General features: G+C 47.7%; 1 protein-coding gene across 4 annotated transcripts in view; it reads right to left on the reverse strand.

Moving 5' to 3' along the window:
* The window catches only part of CLCN1 (chloride voltage-gated channel 1), a 37,886-nt gene that overhangs the window by 8,094 nt on the left and 9,474 nt on the right, over positions 1-20,318 (reverse strand). For all 4 annotated transcript variants that reach the window (XM_021078561.2, XM_085005202.1, XM_085005203.1 and 1 more), the window contains 12 exons: positions 15,358-15,483; positions 14,950-15,034; positions 14,641-14,742; positions 13,942-14,026; positions 13,246-13,395; positions 8,142-8,211; positions 7,868-7,978; positions 4,696-4,909; positions 4,317-4,450; positions 793-1,028; positions 396-507; positions 6-85 (listed from right to left, as the gene is read on the reverse strand). In XM_021078561.2, the coding sequence (XP_020934220.1) occupies positions 6-85; positions 396-507; positions 793-1,028; positions 4,317-4,450; positions 4,696-4,909; positions 7,868-7,978; positions 8,142-8,211; positions 13,246-13,395; positions 13,942-14,026; positions 14,641-14,742; positions 14,950-15,034; positions 15,358-15,483 (1,505 nt within the window). The remainder of the gene's footprint in view (positions 1-5; positions 86-395; positions 508-792; positions 1,029-4,316; positions 4,451-4,695; positions 4,910-7,867; positions 7,979-8,141; positions 8,212-13,245; positions 13,396-13,941; positions 14,027-14,640; positions 14,743-14,949; positions 15,035-15,357; positions 15,484-20,318) is intronic.

Below are 20,318 nucleotides of genomic sequence, written 5' to 3' on the forward strand. Positions count from 1 at the left end.
CTCACCTGGGTGGGTTTTTTCTTTGTGGGACGAGCTCTGCCCAGCAAGCAGCGCAGCAGGGTCCGAAAGACAGAGGGTCTTTGACCTGAGAGGAGGGGTGGGTGGATGGAAGTGGAAACAAAGCAATGTCCCTCCTGGGAGGAAGTGGGCAGGGGCTCCGTGTGGTCCCTGACACTGGGTTCAAAAGGTCCATACTCCCAGGTTCCTCACCTCCAGAGACACTTTCTCCTCTCCCCTCCTAACCCAGCCCTTGCCCCCGCGCCTTGGGGCAGTAACACAGAGACCCCCTCCCATCGTCCACAGCCTCACCCCTCCTCCCAGTCAGAGCCCTTAGGCTGAGGAGCACCCAGAGATAACCCACAAGGCGTGACAGTGCATGATGGGAGAATCTTCACCTGCAGGCTCTGGTGCTTCCGGCTGCTGCTTGGGGCTGGGCAGGGGCCCATTGGGCTCTTCAGGGTGCAGTGGAGCAGTGGAAAAGGGAAGAGGAGGAGTCAAAGGAGAGGGCTGTAAGGAAGAGTGAAAATCCTCAGTCGAAGAAGGAGCCTACCTGGCACTTGCCTGCCTCTGCGAGCTGGTGTCCTGGGAAAACTAACTCTAGTCTTCTCCCAAATTCACACATCCTTACAGCTCTTTGAATTCTCAGGGTACCGTCATTTGCAACCGTATCTCCTCCAGTCCCTGGACTCGGAGACCCTGACTGAATGGCACTGATCAGCATCCTTCCTCCCTCTTCCGATGTCTCCTCGGTCCCCACCTATTCTGTGCCCCGGCCCTTGCCAGCCCGCTCACCTCGGGCTTCCCGCAGACATCCTCATCCTCGTCCTCATCCACAAAGGCGAAGGACTCAGGGCGCCCCTGCGGCCAGACGCCACGGCGCCCCACCCCAGCCTTGCCATCGAAGGGCAGCTCAGACAACTTCCTGGCCATGTCCTGGGCCGCCCGCAGCCTCCGCTCAGGGCACAGGTGGCGCTGCAAGAGGGACTGCAGTTCTGACCGCTCCACGGAGCCCAGCAGGATCATGGAATCTGGGGGGATCCAAGCTCAGCCTGAGGGCAGCTCAATACCGTCCCCCAGACCCCCCTTGGCAGGGTGGCGTCAGGGACAGAAGCCCAGCACCCCGTCTCTTTTTTCAGTTCTTTCTCTCCCCATAAACTCATTTCAAAAGTCTTCCAGGATTGACCTCACTCATTCCCTTTTATTTCATCCGTTTGGCATTTAGAGCCCCAAATGACGGGACACTAATTGGTGCTAGTTTGTACTTATTTTGATGCAGCCCTTACATGGACTGTTTGCAAATAGGTGAACTTGGTGTGAAAATAGGCTCATCAAGCCTGTCCCCCAAAAAGAAATATTATAAACCGTTCGCATAGACTGAGACTGAATATCCTTTGGAAGGAGTCTACAAGGAAATCTGCTGTTTAATCACTTAACTACTCTGGTCCTTCTCAGTAGAAACAAAATGCCTACTTTTTCTGGGAGGGGCTTATCTATTTACTGGGATTCTGCTACTATAATTAACATTTTTTTATTATTATTTTTTTTAATTTTCTTTTTATTTATTTTCCCACTGTATAATTAACATTTTAATTAAGTTTTAGGGCCATAAGACTGTAGCAGTGCTATTGAGACAAATCTTACCATTAGGTCTTAGTCATTATTACGAAATCTCTGCAGCCCAATCAGCTGTACCCCTGTTCCAATAAGAAGTAGGGGTGGGGTGTCAGCATGAACCTCAAGGGTCCTTTGGGGGATGGAAGTTCTCATTGCGGCGCCGCAGAAATGAATCCGACTAGTGAACATGAGGGTGCGGGTTCGATCCCTGGCCTCACTCAGTGGGTTAAGGATCTGGCATTGCCATGAGCTGTGGTGTAGGCTGAAGATGTGGCTCAGATCTGGTGTTGCTGTGGCTGTGGTATAGGCCGGCAGCTATAGCTCCGATTTGACCCCTAGCCTGGGAACTTCCGTATGCTGCAGGTGCGGCCCTAAACAAACAAACAAACAAACAAAAAGCAAAAAAAAAAAAAAAAAAAAAAAAAAAAAAGGCTCTGAATGGCCCTACATGATTCTCCCTATTACAGTAATTCATTTTTTTTAATTTTTTAATTTTTTTTGTCTTTTTTGCTATTTCTTGGGCTGCTCCCACGGCATATGGAGGTTCCCAAGCTAGGGGTCGAATCGGAGCTGTAGCCACAGGCCTACGCCAGAGCCACAGCAACATGGGATCCAAGCTGCGTCTGCAACCTACACCACAGCTCACAGCAAAGCCGGATCGTTAACCCACTGAGCAAGGCCAGGGATCGAATCCGCAACCTCATGGTTCCTAGTCGGATTCGTTAACCACTGCGCCACGACGGGAACTCCCCTATTACAGTAATTCAAACACTAGACAAGTATTTATCTACTACCTAGTAAATACCTACAAGGAGGCCTTACAATCTCTTCCCTCAGGGGATGCCCAGACTAGGCAGGAAGATGACACAGATATATAAATCATAATGAGAAATAATATAGTGGAATTCCAGTCGTGGCTCAGCAGAACCAAATCCTACTAGTACCCATGAGGATGTGGGTTTGATCCCTGGCCCCCGCTCAGTGGACTGGGGATCCGGTGTTGCTGTGAGCTGTGCTACAGGTCCCAGCTGCAGCTCCAATTTGACCCCTAGCCCAGGAACTTCCATATGCTGGGGGTGCAGCCCTAAAAACCAAAAAGAAAAAAAAAAAAAAAGAAATTACACAGAACAGGATTAAGTGCCAAAGATGGGTAGAAAGGACGGGGAAGGAGGTGAAATCACTGCTCATTGAACCCATTCATTCCTTCAAGTGGAACAGTTTCATCTGCTCTTCAAGTTGGGCACTAGAGAACAGCTATCGTTTAGCCAAGCAGCAGAGAGTACCACATACGAGGCCGTAAGATTATAGCTGAGCCTCGTTACTCACAGATTCCCTATTTTCAATTTTTTTTTTGTCTTTTTATCTTTTTAGGGCCGCACCTGCGGCATATGGAGGTTCCCAGGCTAGGGGTCTAATTGGAGCTATAGCAGCCAGCCTACCCCACAGCCACAGCAACGCCAGATCTAAGCCGCGTCTGCGACCTACACCACAGCTCTTGACAACGCCGGATCCTTAACCCAGAGCAAGGCCAGGGATCGAACCCACAACCTCATGGTTCCTAGTCAGATTCGTTTCTGCTACACCATGACGGGAACTCCAGATTCCCTATTTTCCAATTCACCTACTGGCCCCACTATATTTGTAACCTCAAATCAGTACTTGTGGTGCTCTTCCAGTCATTCATACACACGTGCAAAGCAGCAAAAAAAAAAAAAAAAAAAAAAAAATCAGAGCTGCCCTGTGCACATGTTCCCAGCTGAGATTAAATAAAGTGACACTCTATTTTTTCCCCCCAGCTTTCATATTATAAACAAGTGTCCCTTTCATGGTTCATGGTCCATTGAAGGCCACTTTTTTTTTTTCATTTTTGTGTTTTGCGTTGGTCATTTTGCTGTTTAAAATTGCCCTCGAGTAAGAAGGCCATGATGTGGCTTACGGAGAAAATACGTGTATTAGATAATCTTTGTTCCGCTAGGAGCTACGTGCTGTTGGTCATGGTGAGTTCAATGTTAATGAATGAACAGTACATAGTGAATAAGGTGTCTTTAAGGAGAAACAAACACAAGAAAAGTGCATGCTTTGATTACTTGAAGAAAATGCGATCAGAGGCTTACAGGAACCTAACCCTGTATTCCCTCTAGGAGCAATGATTCAGTATAGTTCCTGTAATTCCGTGTTCATGATGACTTCACAGAACAAGGAATAATGAGAATCAACTATATTTTTTCTTTTTTTTTCTTTTTAAGGCCACACCTGCAGCACATGGAGGTTCCCAGGCTAGGGGTCCAATCGGAGTGGCAGCTGCTGGCCTGCACTAAAGCCACAGCAACGCAGGATCTGAGCGGCATCTGTGACCTACACGGTAGCTTGTGGCAATACTGGATCCTTAACCCAGTGAGCGAGGCCAGGGATCGAACCTACATCCTCATGGTTCCTAGTCAGGTTCTTAAGACGCTGAGCCACAAGAACTCCTCAACTGTATTTGTCTAATTGGATTTTTAACTGTCTTCTTGTGCTGGTGTTAGGGCTATGATTTTTCTTCCTTGAAGTGGATCTAGTTCCCTGAGAAGCACAGGCTGGGTGTCCTGCAGCAGTCCGGGTGGCCCCTACAGAGAAGCCCAGCCCAGGGTGCCATCCCCGCCCTGCGGAGCCCTTGCTCAGGTCACTAACTCGCTGTCTGCAGTCCATTCCTTCCCACTGACCTTTCGAATCAACCAGTGGTAAAGTCTTGAGTGTGGTGGTCTGGAGCAGGTTTTGCAGCTCCCCATACGTGCAAGAAGCTGAGACAAACTTCACATCACGTACCATGATGTCCTCGACAAAGATTGTAAATTTGCTATGGAGGGAGAAAGCACGGGGGGGTTAGCCCCACCAAATGCCTGTCCCTTGGCAGCCCCTTTCACCCCTCCCATGAGATTTGCCATGCATTTGATCATTCCTAATATTTACTGAGTACATGGGAATAGAAAGGGAAGTTAAAAAGCAGTGCTTCCAGGCATTGACCCTGACCTCATTCTCAATCTCAGAAGCTCCCACCCCAACCCCATCAAGTCTGAGCTAATTCCAGCTGGTGCCCCTGACCTGAGCTGGTTCCAACCAAGGTCAGGCAAGTAGGGTAGCTTCTTGACCTGGATGATGCTGTCATAAAGGGAGGGCTGCAGGCTCTGAGCCACCATGTTGGCCAAGATAACAGCCACCATCATGGGTAGGATGTGGGCAATCTGACCCGTTAATTCGAAGCAAATCACGGCTGTGGAGACTGTGTGGGACACTGCACCAGTCAGCGCTGCTGCTCCTAGAATGAGACACAGGAATGCACCCATGGGTTATGGCTGCCATTCTTGCATGGAGGCTACATGGGAACAGGATGGGAATGATAGGGTGGGGAGACATGACCCTGGGCAATGCCAATACTTGCGAGATAACCATTTGTCAAGAGTAGGGGCTAGAAACTTAAATGTCCACCAACAGAGGAATGGATAAAGAGGATGTGGTACATATACAGTGGAATATTACTCAGCCATAAAAAATGAAATAATGCCATTTGCACCTAGAAATTGCCACACTAAGTGAAATAAATTTGACAGAAAATGACAAATATCACGAGATCACTAACATATGGACTCTAATAAAAAATGACACAAAAGAACTCATTCACAAAATAGACTCAAAGATTTCAAAATCAAACTTACGTTTACCAGAGGGGAAACGTTGGGGGAAGGGATAAATTAGGAGGCTGGGATTAACACATACACGCTACTATACATAGAATACATACGTAACAAGGACCTACTGTATAGCACAGGGAAATCTACTCAGTACTGCGTAATACTCTTCCTCTATGAGAAAAGAAACCAAAAAGGAATGGATATATGTGTATGTGTAACTGACCCACTTTGCTGTATATCTGAAACTAACACAGCATGGTAAGTAAGTCAACGATACTCTAACAAAACGTTTTTAAAAGAATAGGGGCTAGAATGCCGAACTGTTAGATCACCATCTTGGAATTCCCATCTCGGCTCAGCGGTTGACGAACCCGACTAGCATCCATGAGGATGCCGGTTCGATCCCTGGCCTTGCTCAGTGCGTTAAGGATGCGGGTGTTGCCGTGAGCTGTGGTGTAGATCACAGATGCACTGTAGATCCCGCATTGCTGCGGCTGTGGTGGTGATTCGACCCCTAGCCTGGGAACCTCCATATGCCACGGGTGCGGCCCTGAAATGACAAAAGACAAAAAAAAAAAAAAAAAAATCACCATCTCGATATCATTCTATGACCTTTGGCAATGTACAAAAATTTTGTATGTGCCCAAATTTTCATTTATAAAAGAAGATAGGGATGTGCTATCTAGTTCTTGCTTTTAAACATCTGGAGCACTTTTAGACGAGCATTGGAAAACCCATTTAGAGCATAATTTGTGAGTGATTAGTTAAAACCCAAGAATCATGCTGTGGACTGGAAGCAATGCCTGATTCTACTATTTCTCAACTGTATGAATAAAACTTAATTCTTCCAAAACACCACACTCTCCTCTCCAAGGTGAAAGAGTCATTAGGTAAGTTCTAAGGCCCTCACAGATCTAAAATATTACTATTCCATAAGCTCTTTGAAGACAGAATCTGCCTTACTTGTTTGTGGTTACATTTTTCCCACCAATCAAAATAGTCCTTAGGGCATTAACCGTATGTCTGATTTAAATATGGGGGAGATATTCTATAAGAAAAGATGCAGGGGAAGCCATACATAAAAATGGAACAAGAAAAAGTCACAAAAGGGAATATTGGGAGGAATGATTCTACTGGACGGGGCATAGAAACATACTCCAGAACATAAACAGATATGTATCCTGGGAAATGACCACCAGGGAGAATGGGGGGTTGGGGGGGCTCCTACCTGAGAGGCATGAAGGTGGGGAGTGGGAGCAGGTGCCTCTCACTGAGGAAAGAGGTCTTTGTAAAGAACTGAGATGGGGAGGAAGGTCGCCATATAAAGCTGGCTGGTTCCCTATCAAAGGGAGGCAGGGCTTTGCAAGTTATGGAATTTCAAGGAAGAGGGGAGGGACGGAAGAAGGAAGCATAACAGTTCTGGGGAATATACCGGTCACTTGGTCAGGCATGGCTTTTGGTTGCATGGCACTACAGCTTTAATGGAAAAAGATGATCTTAGACTTTCAGGATGTTACGGCTGTAAGACAACTCATCAGTCACTTTATTATTTTTTTTTTTGTCTTTTGTCTTTTTTTAGAGTCACACCTGCAGCATGTGGAGATTCCCAGGCTAGGGGTCTTATCAGAGCTACAGCTGCCAGCCTACGCCACAGCCACAGCAACACGGGATCCGAGCTTCATCTGCGACCTACACCACAGCTCATGGCAACGCCAGATCCTTAACCCACTGAGCGAGGCCAGGGATCGAACCCGAAACCTCATGGTTCCTAGTGGGATTTGTTTCTGCTGCACCACAACGGGAACTCCATATTGGTCAATTTAGAATAAAGAAACTAAGGTGCAGAAAGGCAGCTAACTCATCCCATGGTCATCCAGGTGACCAGAAACGGGGAAGAGTCCAGAGCCCATGTTTCTTAGCCTTGGCCACATGCTCTTAAGTCCCATCAATATGAGTCCATCTGCAGGTCAGGAGTATTCAAGCCAGTCACCTACACTGTTGTTTTCATAATTCTTTGAGGAAAAGAAAGAAAGAAAGAAAGAAAGAAAGAAAGAAAGAAAGAAAGAAAGAAAGAAAGAAAAAGAAATAGCCCTTTCCAAACATTCAGAGGTGATCCTAGGTGCTCTCATCCTTATTATCTCATTTAATCCCCCAAAGTCCTTTTTTTTTTTTGTCTTATTTATTTATTTATTTATTTATTGCATTTTTAGGGCCACACCCACAGCACATGGAATGTCTCAGGCTAGGGGTTGAATAAGACCTGCAGCTGCCAGCCTGCACCACACCTCAGGCCATTTCCGGATCCTTAACCCGCTGAGCAAGGCCAGGGATAGAACCCACATCCTCATGGATACTAGTCAGGTTTGTGACCGCTGAGCCACAACATGAACTCCCCAAATTCCTTTTCTGCATGAAGAAACAAGGGCTCAAAGATGTTTAATAAGCGCTAATGAGTCAGAGCCAATGAATACAAGCTGAATTAAACAGCATTACAGTCAAACCATATTGTGTAGCCTGGGGTGCCGATGTCATGGGGGAGTTTGAGGGAGGGTATTGGGGTTACAGGAGGGTGGGATGTGTCTCACCAATGACTGCATAGCCCCCAGGTAGGATCTTGTAGATGATGTCATCAAATAAAATGCCGTCCGGGAAGAGCATGGCCATGATCTCTCCCACCAGCCTTCCGAACGCAGCTCCTGGGCAGAGACACAGGTCCTCATCCTCTCTCCTTTCAGAGCCAGCGCCCCCTCGGGTGCTAAGACGGAGTACAAACCCCCAGCATTGCCGGCCTTTCCTTGTTTCCCCGGTACCCTAGGTTTCAGCCATCAGTGAGATGCCAGGCTTCCCACCAGAACTTACCGAGCACAAACACAGGCATGAAGCCTCCGCAGGGTATGGGCATAGTGGTAGCCACGATGGACATCCAGAACTGGGGTGAAAAGAGGAGTCAGGATACCCTCTCAACGACCCACCGCACACACACACACTCAACCCTCTTCCCGCTGTCCTCCTCCTCCTCGCTTCGAAACTTACAGAACTCCTGGGATAGCCAATCTGTCCGTCACCCTCCCTCCAGAACCCAAAAGCACGGAACGTTCGGGGCAAGAGATCACCAAAGACAACACTGTAGGAAGATTCGTCCAGACAGCTACCCCAAATGGCTCCTACTTGGAGTGACAGTATTTGCCTTTAGGTAATCTACAGCTGGGAGAGAAACCCCAGACGATGCCTGAGAAAGGGCCCTACCCCACTGCATCCTCTTAGCTCAAATAGGTCACCTCTGCAGAACAGCCGGAAGCTCTTGAACCTGGACAGATTATGTTTCTGAAAAAGAGCCCCAGATCTAAGCGGCAGATACCCTAAAGTCATAGTGACGTGACTGACTGAGCTTCAGTGGGGTCAGTTACAAAGCCACCTGTATGGCAAACCTCAGGAGGGCACCTGGAGTGAAGACTGTCCTGCCCGAGCCACTTCCTTCAACACCAAATCACTCTAAACAAAGGCTCAGAAAAGCAGATCTGTCCCGACCATCCTGGACAAACACATCGAGAAACCAGGCCAATCAGCCAGGATAACAGAAAAGACCTCCAAGGCCAAAACGGTATTTCAACAGAAGTTGGGAGGATGGCAGCAAAAGCACTATGTACCTTCTGCAGCAAAGAATGCAAACAAATGAGAAACAGACTGGGAAAAGAGGTGCGGTTGAACTTTCAAAATACATGGAAAGGAAATTTAAAAATGAGACATAATGACATAAATTAAGCAATAGGTTTACATGTCGCTTCCAAAATAAGTAAACCAATCTTAGAAGAGGACCTTAAACTAATTTGGTGAAAGATGATAGCAGCCAAAGGTCAAAATAAGTAGCCAGGATCAGAATATTTACAATTTTAAAACGGCACCAACTTTATTGTACACTGATGAGACACAAATCTCCTAATAGTCTGACCTTAGAGAGAGTCCCTGGGGCCAGAGCTGACTTCAACAGGCAGTGACAAAGGCTCTGAGAAGGCTTCATCCTAGAAGCTCTGAGATGAGGCAAAATACACTGTCATGTTAGAAGGTGACTGTTTAAAATGGTAGAGGAGGAGTTCCCGTTGTGGCTCAGTGGTTAATGAATCTGACTAGGATCCATGAGGTTGCGGGTTCGATCCCTGGCCTTGCTCAGTGGGTTAAGGATCTGGCGTTGCCGTGAGCTGTGGTGTAGGTTGCAGACGCGGCTCGGATCTGGCGTTGCTGTGGCTGTGGCGTAGGCTGGTGGCTACAGCTCTGATAAGACTCCTAGCCTGGGAATCTCCATATGCCGTGGGAGCAGCCCAAGAAATGGCAAAAAGACAAAAAAAAAAAAAAAAAAAAAAAAGTGGTAGAGGAGTGCAAAGTTAAATGTACTAATAAAGAGGATACAGACTGAGAATTCCTTGAGAGCGTAACAAGGAGGCATCAGAGACCGCCTTCTCTCAGCACCGGCACAGTGCTCAACAGATGCCGGTAGGATGCAGGTGGGTAGGGGAAGTTAGGGAGGGAGGGAGGGAGGAAGGGAAGAGGAAGGAAGGGAGGGAGGGAGGGAAGGGGGCTGGTCAAATAGGCTTCATGCAAAGCAAGAAAAGCATCTTAGAGCTAATTTTTGCTTAAATCACAGGAATGCTTGCAGGGGGACTTGTTGAAACTGTGGGATGCTACTGGATGCTACCCCATTGAAATGTCTGGAGACAGAGTTCTAGGCACCTGTAATTTAAGCTTCTTAAGTGATCCTGACGTGGAACATTTTGAGACCCCCATGAACTATTCGGCACTATCTCCTTGAGATAAGTACATGAAAGCCATCGGGGATTTTGAGGGTTCAGGTTAATCTGAAAAGCTCCAGTAATACAGATAAAAGGTGGCCGGTGGGCCTGATTTCAAAGGATGAACTTCAGATTATCTTCCAAGATAATCTGTAAGAACAGTATCCGGATCAAAGGACATTGAAGTGATCAACTCCTAGAGAGAATGGCATTCCAATTCGCATTCTCTTCACAGAGAAAGACACTTGAGACTAGCACATTTTTTGAGCGATCAGCACATGAAAGCACGATCCAGGCACGTGATCTGGGACCTAAATAACGCCCAAGAGTTTAGACACCCCATTCCAGAGACCTAGGACACCAGAGACCTGTCATCACAGAGCTGACTTCATCTGGACGCTTCCCTTGAAAGTTCAGGCAAGAATTCGACAGAACCTCAGGCTGCAGTGAGAACTCATGAGGATACTAGGTAATAAAGTTAGACAGACGTGTGAAAAGAGGAACTGAGAAGTTGTAATTCCATTCCTGCGCATTGTGAAAGTTCCAGACTTATAATAGGATGGTATTTCCTACATCTTCAGATGGAAGAAGATGGAAGTTCCCCTCATCAACGTTACAAAAGAGCTGAACTGAGACTCTTACCCGCAAGCATTGATACTCCCAGAGGACCACACAGGCTATATTTCAAATCAGACAGTGGAACTTTTGTGTTTTAATTCGGCTGGGTAGCCTATTGCCCACCCTTTGGAAATAAAAAGGGTATCTCCTTCTGTGTCCAAGGATAGAACAGTGGAAATGCTGGGAGCAGTGACAACTAGGTAATACCATGGATTTATAGCAGTGAATCATTTTATAGTCAAACATTACAGAATAGTGCAAGCCTGCTGCAAACAGTTAGGCTTGGAATATAGCCCAAGAAGGGTGTGAGTTTCTTTTCTTGACTCCCTTATGATGTCACCCCTACTGAGGATGTAACTCAGCGAGAAACTAATAATCGTGACATGCAGTTGAGTCCTTCTACATGATCCAAGTAAGTTTCTCAGAATAAACTTTCATCTGTGAAGTGGAATCCAGATATATATGTGGGAATCCGGGGAAGTGAGGTGAGGTGTGAAGGAAATGTTGAAAATATATACAGAAATTTCCATCTCCAAAAAATTTCCAATGCCTAACGTTTCAAGAGCATACGTGATCCCCAAGTTACCATAGAGCTCAGTCTAGAGGCGTATCAGAAAAACGTAATTATCATGGAACAAGAAACTCTGAGATGCCATCAAAATGTGGACTTGCTTACTGCAGGTGGGCTTGTAGGCTCGACAACCAATTACGGGAAGTTGGAGTTTATAAATTAGAGAAGATAAACTCTGTAACAAAAGTCCAAGAACCAGATTGCTAATAAGACATTGAGACCTGCTTTATGATAAAAATATCAAATCTTGGAGTTCTCTTGGGGCGCAGCTGGTTAAGGATCCAGTGTCGTCACCGTAGCAGCTTGGGTCACTGCTGTGGCTCGGGTTTGATCCCCGGCCTACGAACTTCCATATGCCACGGGCCTGTCCCCACCCCCCCAAAAAAAAACCAACAAATCTTTTGAAGTAGGAGATGAAACGGATCGAATTACTAAAGTGGGTATGCAAAACATGGATGCTACAGACCCGATTAACCCTTTTGGAGTGGAATGGGAAAGAACATACAAAAATATAGCTTCCAAAAAACCCACAGCCCATCCTAAGAGTGTAATTATAGTGTGGGAACCTGGACAGACACATACCTGGTATCTCTACCCATAAGCCCACTGACAAGCACATTAAAAGAGCAGTGAAATCCATGAAGGAAATTTTTAAATAATTTTTTCAAACATAAGCATGAGACTATGATCAAGATCAACAAACACGCACTGGATATTTGGCACACAGTAGGTGCCTAAGAATATTTACGGAGAGAATGAACCCACTACCGCCATTACAGTATAACTCAATGACTCATATCTTGGGGAAATACAGATTCGCAATAAGTATCAAGAATAAGAGCAAGGTATTAAAAAACATGAAAGTTCAATGTGGACCGACTTTCAAACGAGAGCCATAATATACAGAGGAAAAATGTGGGGTTATTCAGGCAAAACATACTATTAATAATAAGGCAATTGGAGTTCCCGTCGTGGCGCAGTGGTTAACGAATCCGACTAGGAACCATGAGGTTGCGGGTTTGATCCCTGGCCTTGCTCAGTGGGTTAAGGATCCAGCGTTGCCGTGAGCTGTGGTGTAGGTCGCAGACGTGGCTTGGATCCCGCGTTGCTGTGGCTCTGGCGTACGCCGGTGGCTACAGCTCCGATTCCACCCCTAGCCTGGGAACCTCCATATGCCATGGGAGCGGCCCAAGAAAGGGCAAAAAGACAAAAAAAAATAATAATAATAATAAAATAAAATAAAAATAATAATAAGGCAATCATCAAGAGAAAAAAAGGGCAATCAGCAGTTATAACATGTTACAACCAGGATTGGCAATAAAAACACACTTGCATAAGGCAGTAAGTGAGACGTCTATAAACATGGGCTCTTTGACGGACAGATATGAAAAAGAATGGATGTAAAAGAGATGAGCTTTTGTCTCCTAATTGAAGTTGGAAGAAAATGGCAAAATCCCCACAGCCTCGCTACCTCAGTAGGGAAGAATAACACTCATAAAAATTATTTACAGTCGCTAATAAAGTGGATTTAAATATTTTATCCCTTTCGAAATTCTAGGAAAGAGATTAACGACTAGACTGGGGAAAAACGGATATGCAAAATCATCTGCAAATGGATAATCAGATACATGGAGCATGAAGCACCTAATTATCTAACATGTGGGGGGAGCTGGTTAACTTTCCAGAGGTTTTTCCGCAGTTGGATTGCTACCCTCTGTCTTGTCCTTGCTTACTTGACTGCTGTGACGGCTCAAGAATTCAGCGCGGGGAACCTTTAGAAGGGTATAATAATCATGGCAACATCACGGAGTTGCCATGAATGGAACAGTTAACCCAGATGTTGGTTCACGTCTACCAACGGGCCACTGCTTATGCTCTTCTTCGGTCGAGCAAGGACCGAGTGACGTCCCACCCTTCCCTACCCTGCGCCAACCCGGCTTGCGGGGCTGAACACAGACGCTCAGGGAGTCCCGAGTACAGGGAGAGGTACCTTCATGATGAAGAAGAGGAGGATGACCACGACCACGTTGACTTTTGGGTGGATCCACACAGCCGACCGGCCCAGGCTCTCGGGGTCCCCCACATGTTTTACCCACGTATGGTTGTCAAACAGGGTACTGATGGCTTCACGAGGCATCAACTGTGGGAGGAGGAAGCCAAAGGAAGCCGTTCTCCAGGGATGTCTGGGACTTCCATTTTTCAAGAGAACTGAATCCCGGTCTGATTTTCTCTTTTCTTTCTTTCTTTCTTTTGGTCTTTTTAGGGCTGCACCCATGGCACATGGACATTCCCAAGCTAGGGGTTGAATCAGAGCTACAGCTGCCGGCCTACACCACAGCCACAGGAATGCCGGATCTGAGCTATGACCTACACCACAGCTCACAGCAACACCAGATCCGTAACCCACTGAGCAAGGCCAGGGATCGAACCCGTGTCCTCATGGATACTAGTCAGGTTCATTACTGCTGAGCCAGGATGGGAACTTCCCCAATCTCATTTTCATGGGTCCCTCTTGCTTTTTTTCTCAGGGAGAGAGTTGATCCTTGGGCCAAAGTATATATGCTCAGAAGCCTCAGGGACATCTGTGCTGTTCCCTCTCATCCTGGTGGCCCAGTCCTGGGTTCGTCCCAGTCATGTGCTTAGTGATCTGTCCCCCTACCCTCAGAGGTCCCCCTTTGGAGCTGACCTCTCCAGCCATGAATTGACCTATTCCCGGTGGGAAGGTGAATGAGGCAATGACAAAGGTCACGATTCCAGGATAGAGCAGGCGGCTGAAAAAGAGACAGAAGTAGTCCTTACCCAAACTGGGCAACCCACATAGAGTCCAGCAGACCCCACACTGGACTCTGGGAAGCCAAAGCTTCCTGTAGGCCACTGTAGTCTCAGGCCATTAGCACTCTCTCCACCAGCGAGCAATCTCTCTCTCTCTCTCTCTTTTTTTTTTTTTTTTTTTTTTTTGGCTTTTTAGGGCCACACTGGAGGCATATGGAGGTTCCCAGGCTAGGGATCGAATCAGAGCTGCAGCTGCCAGCCCATGCCACAGCCACAGCCACAGCCAAGCCAGATCCAAGCCACGTCTGTGACCTACACCACAGCTCACGGCAACGCCAAACGCCAGGTCCTTAACCCACTGAGTGAGGCCAGGGATTGAACCCGCATCCTCATGGATCCTAATCAGATTCGTTTTCTGCTGAGCCATGAGGGGAACGCCCAACAAGCAGTCTTTAAAAGGGAAACCACACCTCTCACCAGTAGAGCTATCAGGGCTTCTGCATTTTATCACAAACCACCTAAAGGCATTTAACGCCTTCCACAAAGAATAAAAGGGAGGAACTCCTGGAAAAACCGGAAAGTAAATGGGTAGAGCAGAAGGGTGGTGACTCACTGCTTAGCCAGAAACTGGCTGAGGCCCTTGTGCTTTCGGACACCGAGCATGACCTGGCGATGCAGGTAGACAAACACAGCTCCCAGGAAACCACAGCAAATCCTGAGGGGTAAGTCGTGCCGGAATGAAACCTTCACCCCTTGGACCTGGCCGAGTTTGGAAAACAAACTTCCCTTTCTACCCACCTCCCCCCAGGAATTTACACTTCGTCCAAGCCCGCCCCACCTTTCCAGCTTGGGCCCCTTCCAATCCAAAGCCACACCCGCCCCCGGCTGGCTCACCACTCCCAGAGCAGACAAACCCACTGACCCGATGACTGCAAAGGCTGGGAGCTCCTGCAGGTCAAAGGGGAAATCCATTCGGAAGTTGGTTCTGAAGAGAGCCGTGATGGTGACTGTAGGATGGAGGGGCCAAGGATCACGGTGGGGGTGTCGTAGGAACCCACGGAGAAGGGGCCGAGGTCATTAGCTTTAAGGACTAGAGCTTCCTCCAGGGTCAAAGTTTCCTTATCTATCTTCTTACTTTCCTTTTTCTGACGTCGACTGGCACAAACACCACTCCTGGACTCCACGACGTTTTCCGTTGTCCTACACCCTAGGGCCTCCCTCCCACATCCCTGATATGCCACCCACTCGTACTCTGCGCTGCGCCCCCCCAGAGCATCCCTTCATGCCTCATAACTGGCCTCATTTCCCCCCTCCAGGGCTCCCCCGTTACCTGCATCCTTGTTCCACACGGCTAGCACTCGGAAAACGAAGGCACTGAAGGTGGCCGCAAAGAATCCTCGCCAGTAGTTCCTTACGGCAAAGTAGGTAGAGGTGACCTCGATGCTAAACAGCACTCCTGTAGGGCAAGGAAGTGGGGTCAGGCACAGGCAGCAGCGTCAGGCTCTCCCCACACCCTGACCCCGGGGACCTGAGGCGCTCTTGCTGATAGGAGAATCACAAGGGGAAGCGGTCGGTCGTGGGAAGTGATGACCTCCTGGAGTGCCCCATGCTCTAAACAATATACCTGCTCGTGCTGGCAGTTTTTGGCAGGCCATGGATGTGGTTCCATGATACACAGAGAGGCCGGAAAACGAGGGGGGTTTCCTACCAAACCTGAGGGGGGGATGGCTGTGCCCTCGCCATCCCGTGGAAAGCAGGGCTGGGGGGGATTCACCGGTGTCTGACATCTGTGGGGATTTCAATGTCATTGAAAGATTTCTGCAGAGACGTCACCAGAGGGAAAGCATCCAGAGCAGGTGCAGAGCACAGGACGCACAGGGACTGTCCTTACCACACCTTGCTACCCCTCCTCCCTCCTCCTCTGCACCTCACATACCATAGAGCACCTCTACAGGGAAGCAATCAGAAAAACAAATAGGCAAAAACAAAAACAAAAACAAGCAAAAAAAAAAAAAAGGGAGTTCCCGTTGTGGCGCAGTGGTTAACGAATCCGACTAGGAATCATGAGGTTGTAGGTTCAATCCCTGGCCTTGCTCAGTGGGTTAAGGATCCCACGTTGCCATGAGCTGTAGTGTAGGTCGCAGACGCGGCTCGGATCCCGAGTTGCTGTGGCTCTGGCGTACGCCGGTGGCTACAGCTCTGATTCCACCCCTAGCCTGGGAACCTCCGTATGCCCTGGAAGCGGTCCAAGAAATGGCAAAAAGACAAAAAAAAAAAAAGAAAAAGAAAAACAAATAGGAAAGGGTTTGGGGAGAGCTGAGTACTCAAGAGTCCAAGAAAAGAAAGTAGATTTATCCATATTGTTTTAAAAAATTATTATTAAAAATCTGACTGAGGAGTTCCCATTGTGTCTCAGTGCTTAGTGAACCCGACTGGCATCCATGAGGATGAGGGTTTGATCCCTGGCCTCACTCAATGGGTTAAGGATCCAGTGTCACTATGAGCTGTGGTGTAGGTGGCAGATGCAGTTCTGATTCCACATTGCTGTGGCTGTGGTGCAGAGTGGCAGCTGCAGTTCTGATTCAACCCCTAGCCTGGGAACATCCGTGTGCCGCAGGTGCCGCTCTAAAACAAAAAAAGAGACAAAGTTAAGGAGGCTAATAAGGGCATAAAAGATAAGAGCTGTGAAGAAAATAAACTTTAAGAATATCAAGCTTAAGGGAGTGGACAGAGATTGGATGCCAAGTAAAACTGACGAGAGATTTCCCTAACACCTGGCTACGCCTTACCTTGACCAGAAATGAGGAGGGAAGACGGAAAGGCGGCGCCTGATTAATGGAAGGAGAAGAGGCTGGGGCCCAGGAAAGCCCTTGCACCAGGTACCGCTCCTCTCCCCTGCTCTCCACGGCAACGGCTGCTGGCCGGCCCAAGCCCCCGACCTGCTTCCCCCTTCAAGTGACACCTCGCCTCCGAGCCATTTTCTCCTCCCTCTTCTAGATTCCGAAGTCACATCTCTTGGATCTCCCAGGGCCTCAGCGCCCTCTTCCGTAGGTGACAGTTGACGGTGACGGGAAGTCATGCATACCCCGGAAATGGTGGCCTGGTGGTTGGCCCCTCGAGGAGCAGCTGCTGAATTGGGGCGGGGGCTTCCTAATGGTCAGCTCGATCCCCTTCCACAGGTAAACACATCCCCTCCTCCACCTTGGTCTCTCGGATCTCCGGACCATCAGAGCACTAACCACTTTCAGACGGGGGTTCTTTAGTTACCGCTCTGAGATCCCCTGGGACTGAAACTTCCTTGGACCCCAACACCTAACACAGTGCCGGGTACATAATCAGGGCTCAATGCCTGGTCTCTGGATGAACAGAAGGGGAGGGAAGAGGAAGGAAGGAGGGGGAAGGGGGGGGGAGAGGGAAGGAAGAAAGAGAGCAGAAGAGAATAAACGGGTGGATTTCAGAACGGGAAACGGGGACTCGGGCAGGCAGAGCTTTGCCAACCACCCCTGGTCCCTGCTCCTCACGTCTCATCAGGGGCCGCAACTGCCTCCTTGGCCTAAAAGGAGGATTTGAGAGTGTGGGGGATCTCGTGGGGGTGGGGGAGCAGGTCTCTCCCTTGCTTTACCAGGAACAAAACCGAAGTCAGCTTTGACATGTCGGGTGTAAACTATCCAACTTCTGAATATTTTACCACTCAGTTTTGGAAATCCTAAGTCTAGATTTTCTTTCTCGGGAAGTGGTTCTGGGACACTGTCTCTAACAGTCTGTCACTGTGTGCTTCGGGATGCGAGCTAATTTTAATATTCGCCGGAGCCAAACAGAAAATGTGCTGCTAAGAGGAAACAAAGCACTAAATACACAAACAGCATTTGGAAACTCTCTCGTCTCTTGGGTGCCGCAGTATGGCTCTCTTTTCTACCCGGGAGGCTCCTCTCGGGCCTGCCCTCTGGTTCCTTTGCCTCTGCCCGAGCCAACGCCTTGGCCTTGGTCTCTTGCTGCTCACAGGCACATTTCCTCACCTGCACTGATGCCCAGGTCTTCAGCTACCACCTCCATGCTACTGGTTAACAAAGCCAGGCTTTCGGCTCAGTTCCGCAACTTCCGTCTCAGCAACCCAGCTGCCTCTCTGACCTCACTGTCCATAGTCAAAGTGCAATTATCAACTGCCCCAGACCTGTTTCACTTCCTAGAGTCCCTATCTTGCCTGCAGCATCACCACGTGCCCGATTCTCCTTGCTGTCAAATTTGACCCCAGCCGGGCTGCATCTTCCTTTCTTACCTTTCACATCCTCATATGAGTCAGCCAGCCGGTCCCATCCCTTTTATTTTCTATCTCCCGTATATATCATCCTGTTCTCTCTTCTGCCTCTGCCCAGTTCACTCTCTCATCATCTAGCATCAGGACTGTGACAATAGTCTTTCTTGTTAATCTTGGATAAATCCCGTTAATCCACAGGCCAGTTCTATCCCGCACATAGCTGCCAAAGCTGGCCACAGCACCACAGCACTTCCTTGTTCAAAATTCGTCCATGGCCCCCGTTCGTGACAGCATTTCTCAAGGCCAGGTCTGAGATACTGTGAGTCCCCGAAGAAGGTCCTTGCCAAAGATCCTGTAGGAAATGCTGAATTTCAGCCGCATTTGGGGAACTCACAATGCATGTCAGCATTGCAAATGCTCTGATAACTCTTCCAGTTGGAAAAACTATGTGTTTAACACAACATTTTCCAACTTATCTGATCTTGGAACACTGTTACCTTATTAGTACTATCTGCTAACCCCATGAAGAACTATATTCTGTAAAACACATTTGGACATCCCACTCCTGGGCACTATCTGGAGAAAACCCTGGTCCAAAAAGATAGATGTACCCCAGTGTTCACTGCAGCACGATATACAATAGCCAAGACACGGAAGCAACCTAAATGTCCATCAACAGAGGAGTGATAAAGATGTGGTACGTATACGAAGTGGAATATTACTCAGTCGTAAAAAGGAATGAAATAATGGCATTGGCAGCAACGTGGATGGATCTAGAAATTATGCTAAATAAAGTGAGTTACACAGCAAGACACCAACGTCACAAGCTATCACTTACATGTGGAATCTAAAAAAGGGATACAATGAACTTCTCTGCAGAACATATATTGACTCACATACTTTGAAAAACTTACAGTTTCCAAAGGAGACAGGTTGGGGGTGGGGAGGCTGGGGGGTGGGGGTTTGGGATGCAAACGCTGTAAAACTGGGTTGTGATGATCATTGTACAACTATAAATGTAATAAAATTCATTGCATTAAAACACACACACACACACACATTTGGGCAAATTCTCACCTAGAGAGTGAAATCTACATTCTTGTATATTTCCTACGAGGAACTTCATGATTCAGCCCCTGTGTACCTGTCCACACTCACTTCCTGCCCTTCCTTCCCTGTATCCTCTAGCGACGCTCACCTATGGAAATTCTAGTCCTTTACATCTCAACAGAGCAATGTTCTCTCCTCCCTCCAGAATATAACGCCTTCACTGTGTTCCTTTCACTTTGCCCAGGCTGCCACTGGGATGCTCCTCTGAGTGGGCTGTGATGGTCTGTTTGCCCCCCTGCTGGATTTGCAAGGCGAAAGACAAAATAAAGGCGAAAGTGGGTAGAAATGTTAGAGTGAACATTTAATGTGTGCACAAATTCTAATGCACTGCCCTTCACTGCTGGGGACTAATGACTTTAATGACAAGAGCTGACAACGGAAGTGCAAACAGGATGCTGGCTGATGCCTTTGCTGACCTGACTTCCCTATGCTGTGCATTGGTGCGCTGTCAGTCCAAGACAGCATGCTACATTTTCATTAACTGTAAATGCTTCTCCATTTATCAGTCCGGAGCCAAGTCATTTTAGCTTCCTGAAGCCTCCTCTATGAAAGGGCCGATTACATTTTCACAATTGAAGGATACCTCTGACAGCTGGTGCATTTAGAAAGCATATGCTTTTCTGCAGTTTTGTCTCTCCCACTGTCAACATGGTGTCCTTTTTATCTCCAGTGGATCTGATGAATGATCTCTATATCCCTGCTCTGTTAACCTGGTTACAACTGTTATCAATGGGTAAATAAACAGATATGACTGCTTTCTCTGACCACACCCACATGTTAGTCATCCAGGACAAGGAAAATAATCTGAAAGGCTGCCCTTTGTTTCATACTTGTAGGAAGAGCTAAACTCAACTTTAACTTGCTGTCAAAGAATAATGACCCTTTAATTCTCATCTATAGTCCTCATTTAAAGCTGATCATTAATC

The sequence above is a fragment of the Sus scrofa genome, chromosome 18, assembly GCF_054392235.1.
Source record: "Sus scrofa isolate SSC_HxYL_T2T_F1_AM1 chromosome 18, Sscrofa_HxYL_maternal_Yorkshire_Landrace_v2.0, whole genome shotgun sequence".
NCBI lineage: Eukaryota > Metazoa > Chordata > Mammalia > Artiodactyla > Suidae > Sus > Sus scrofa.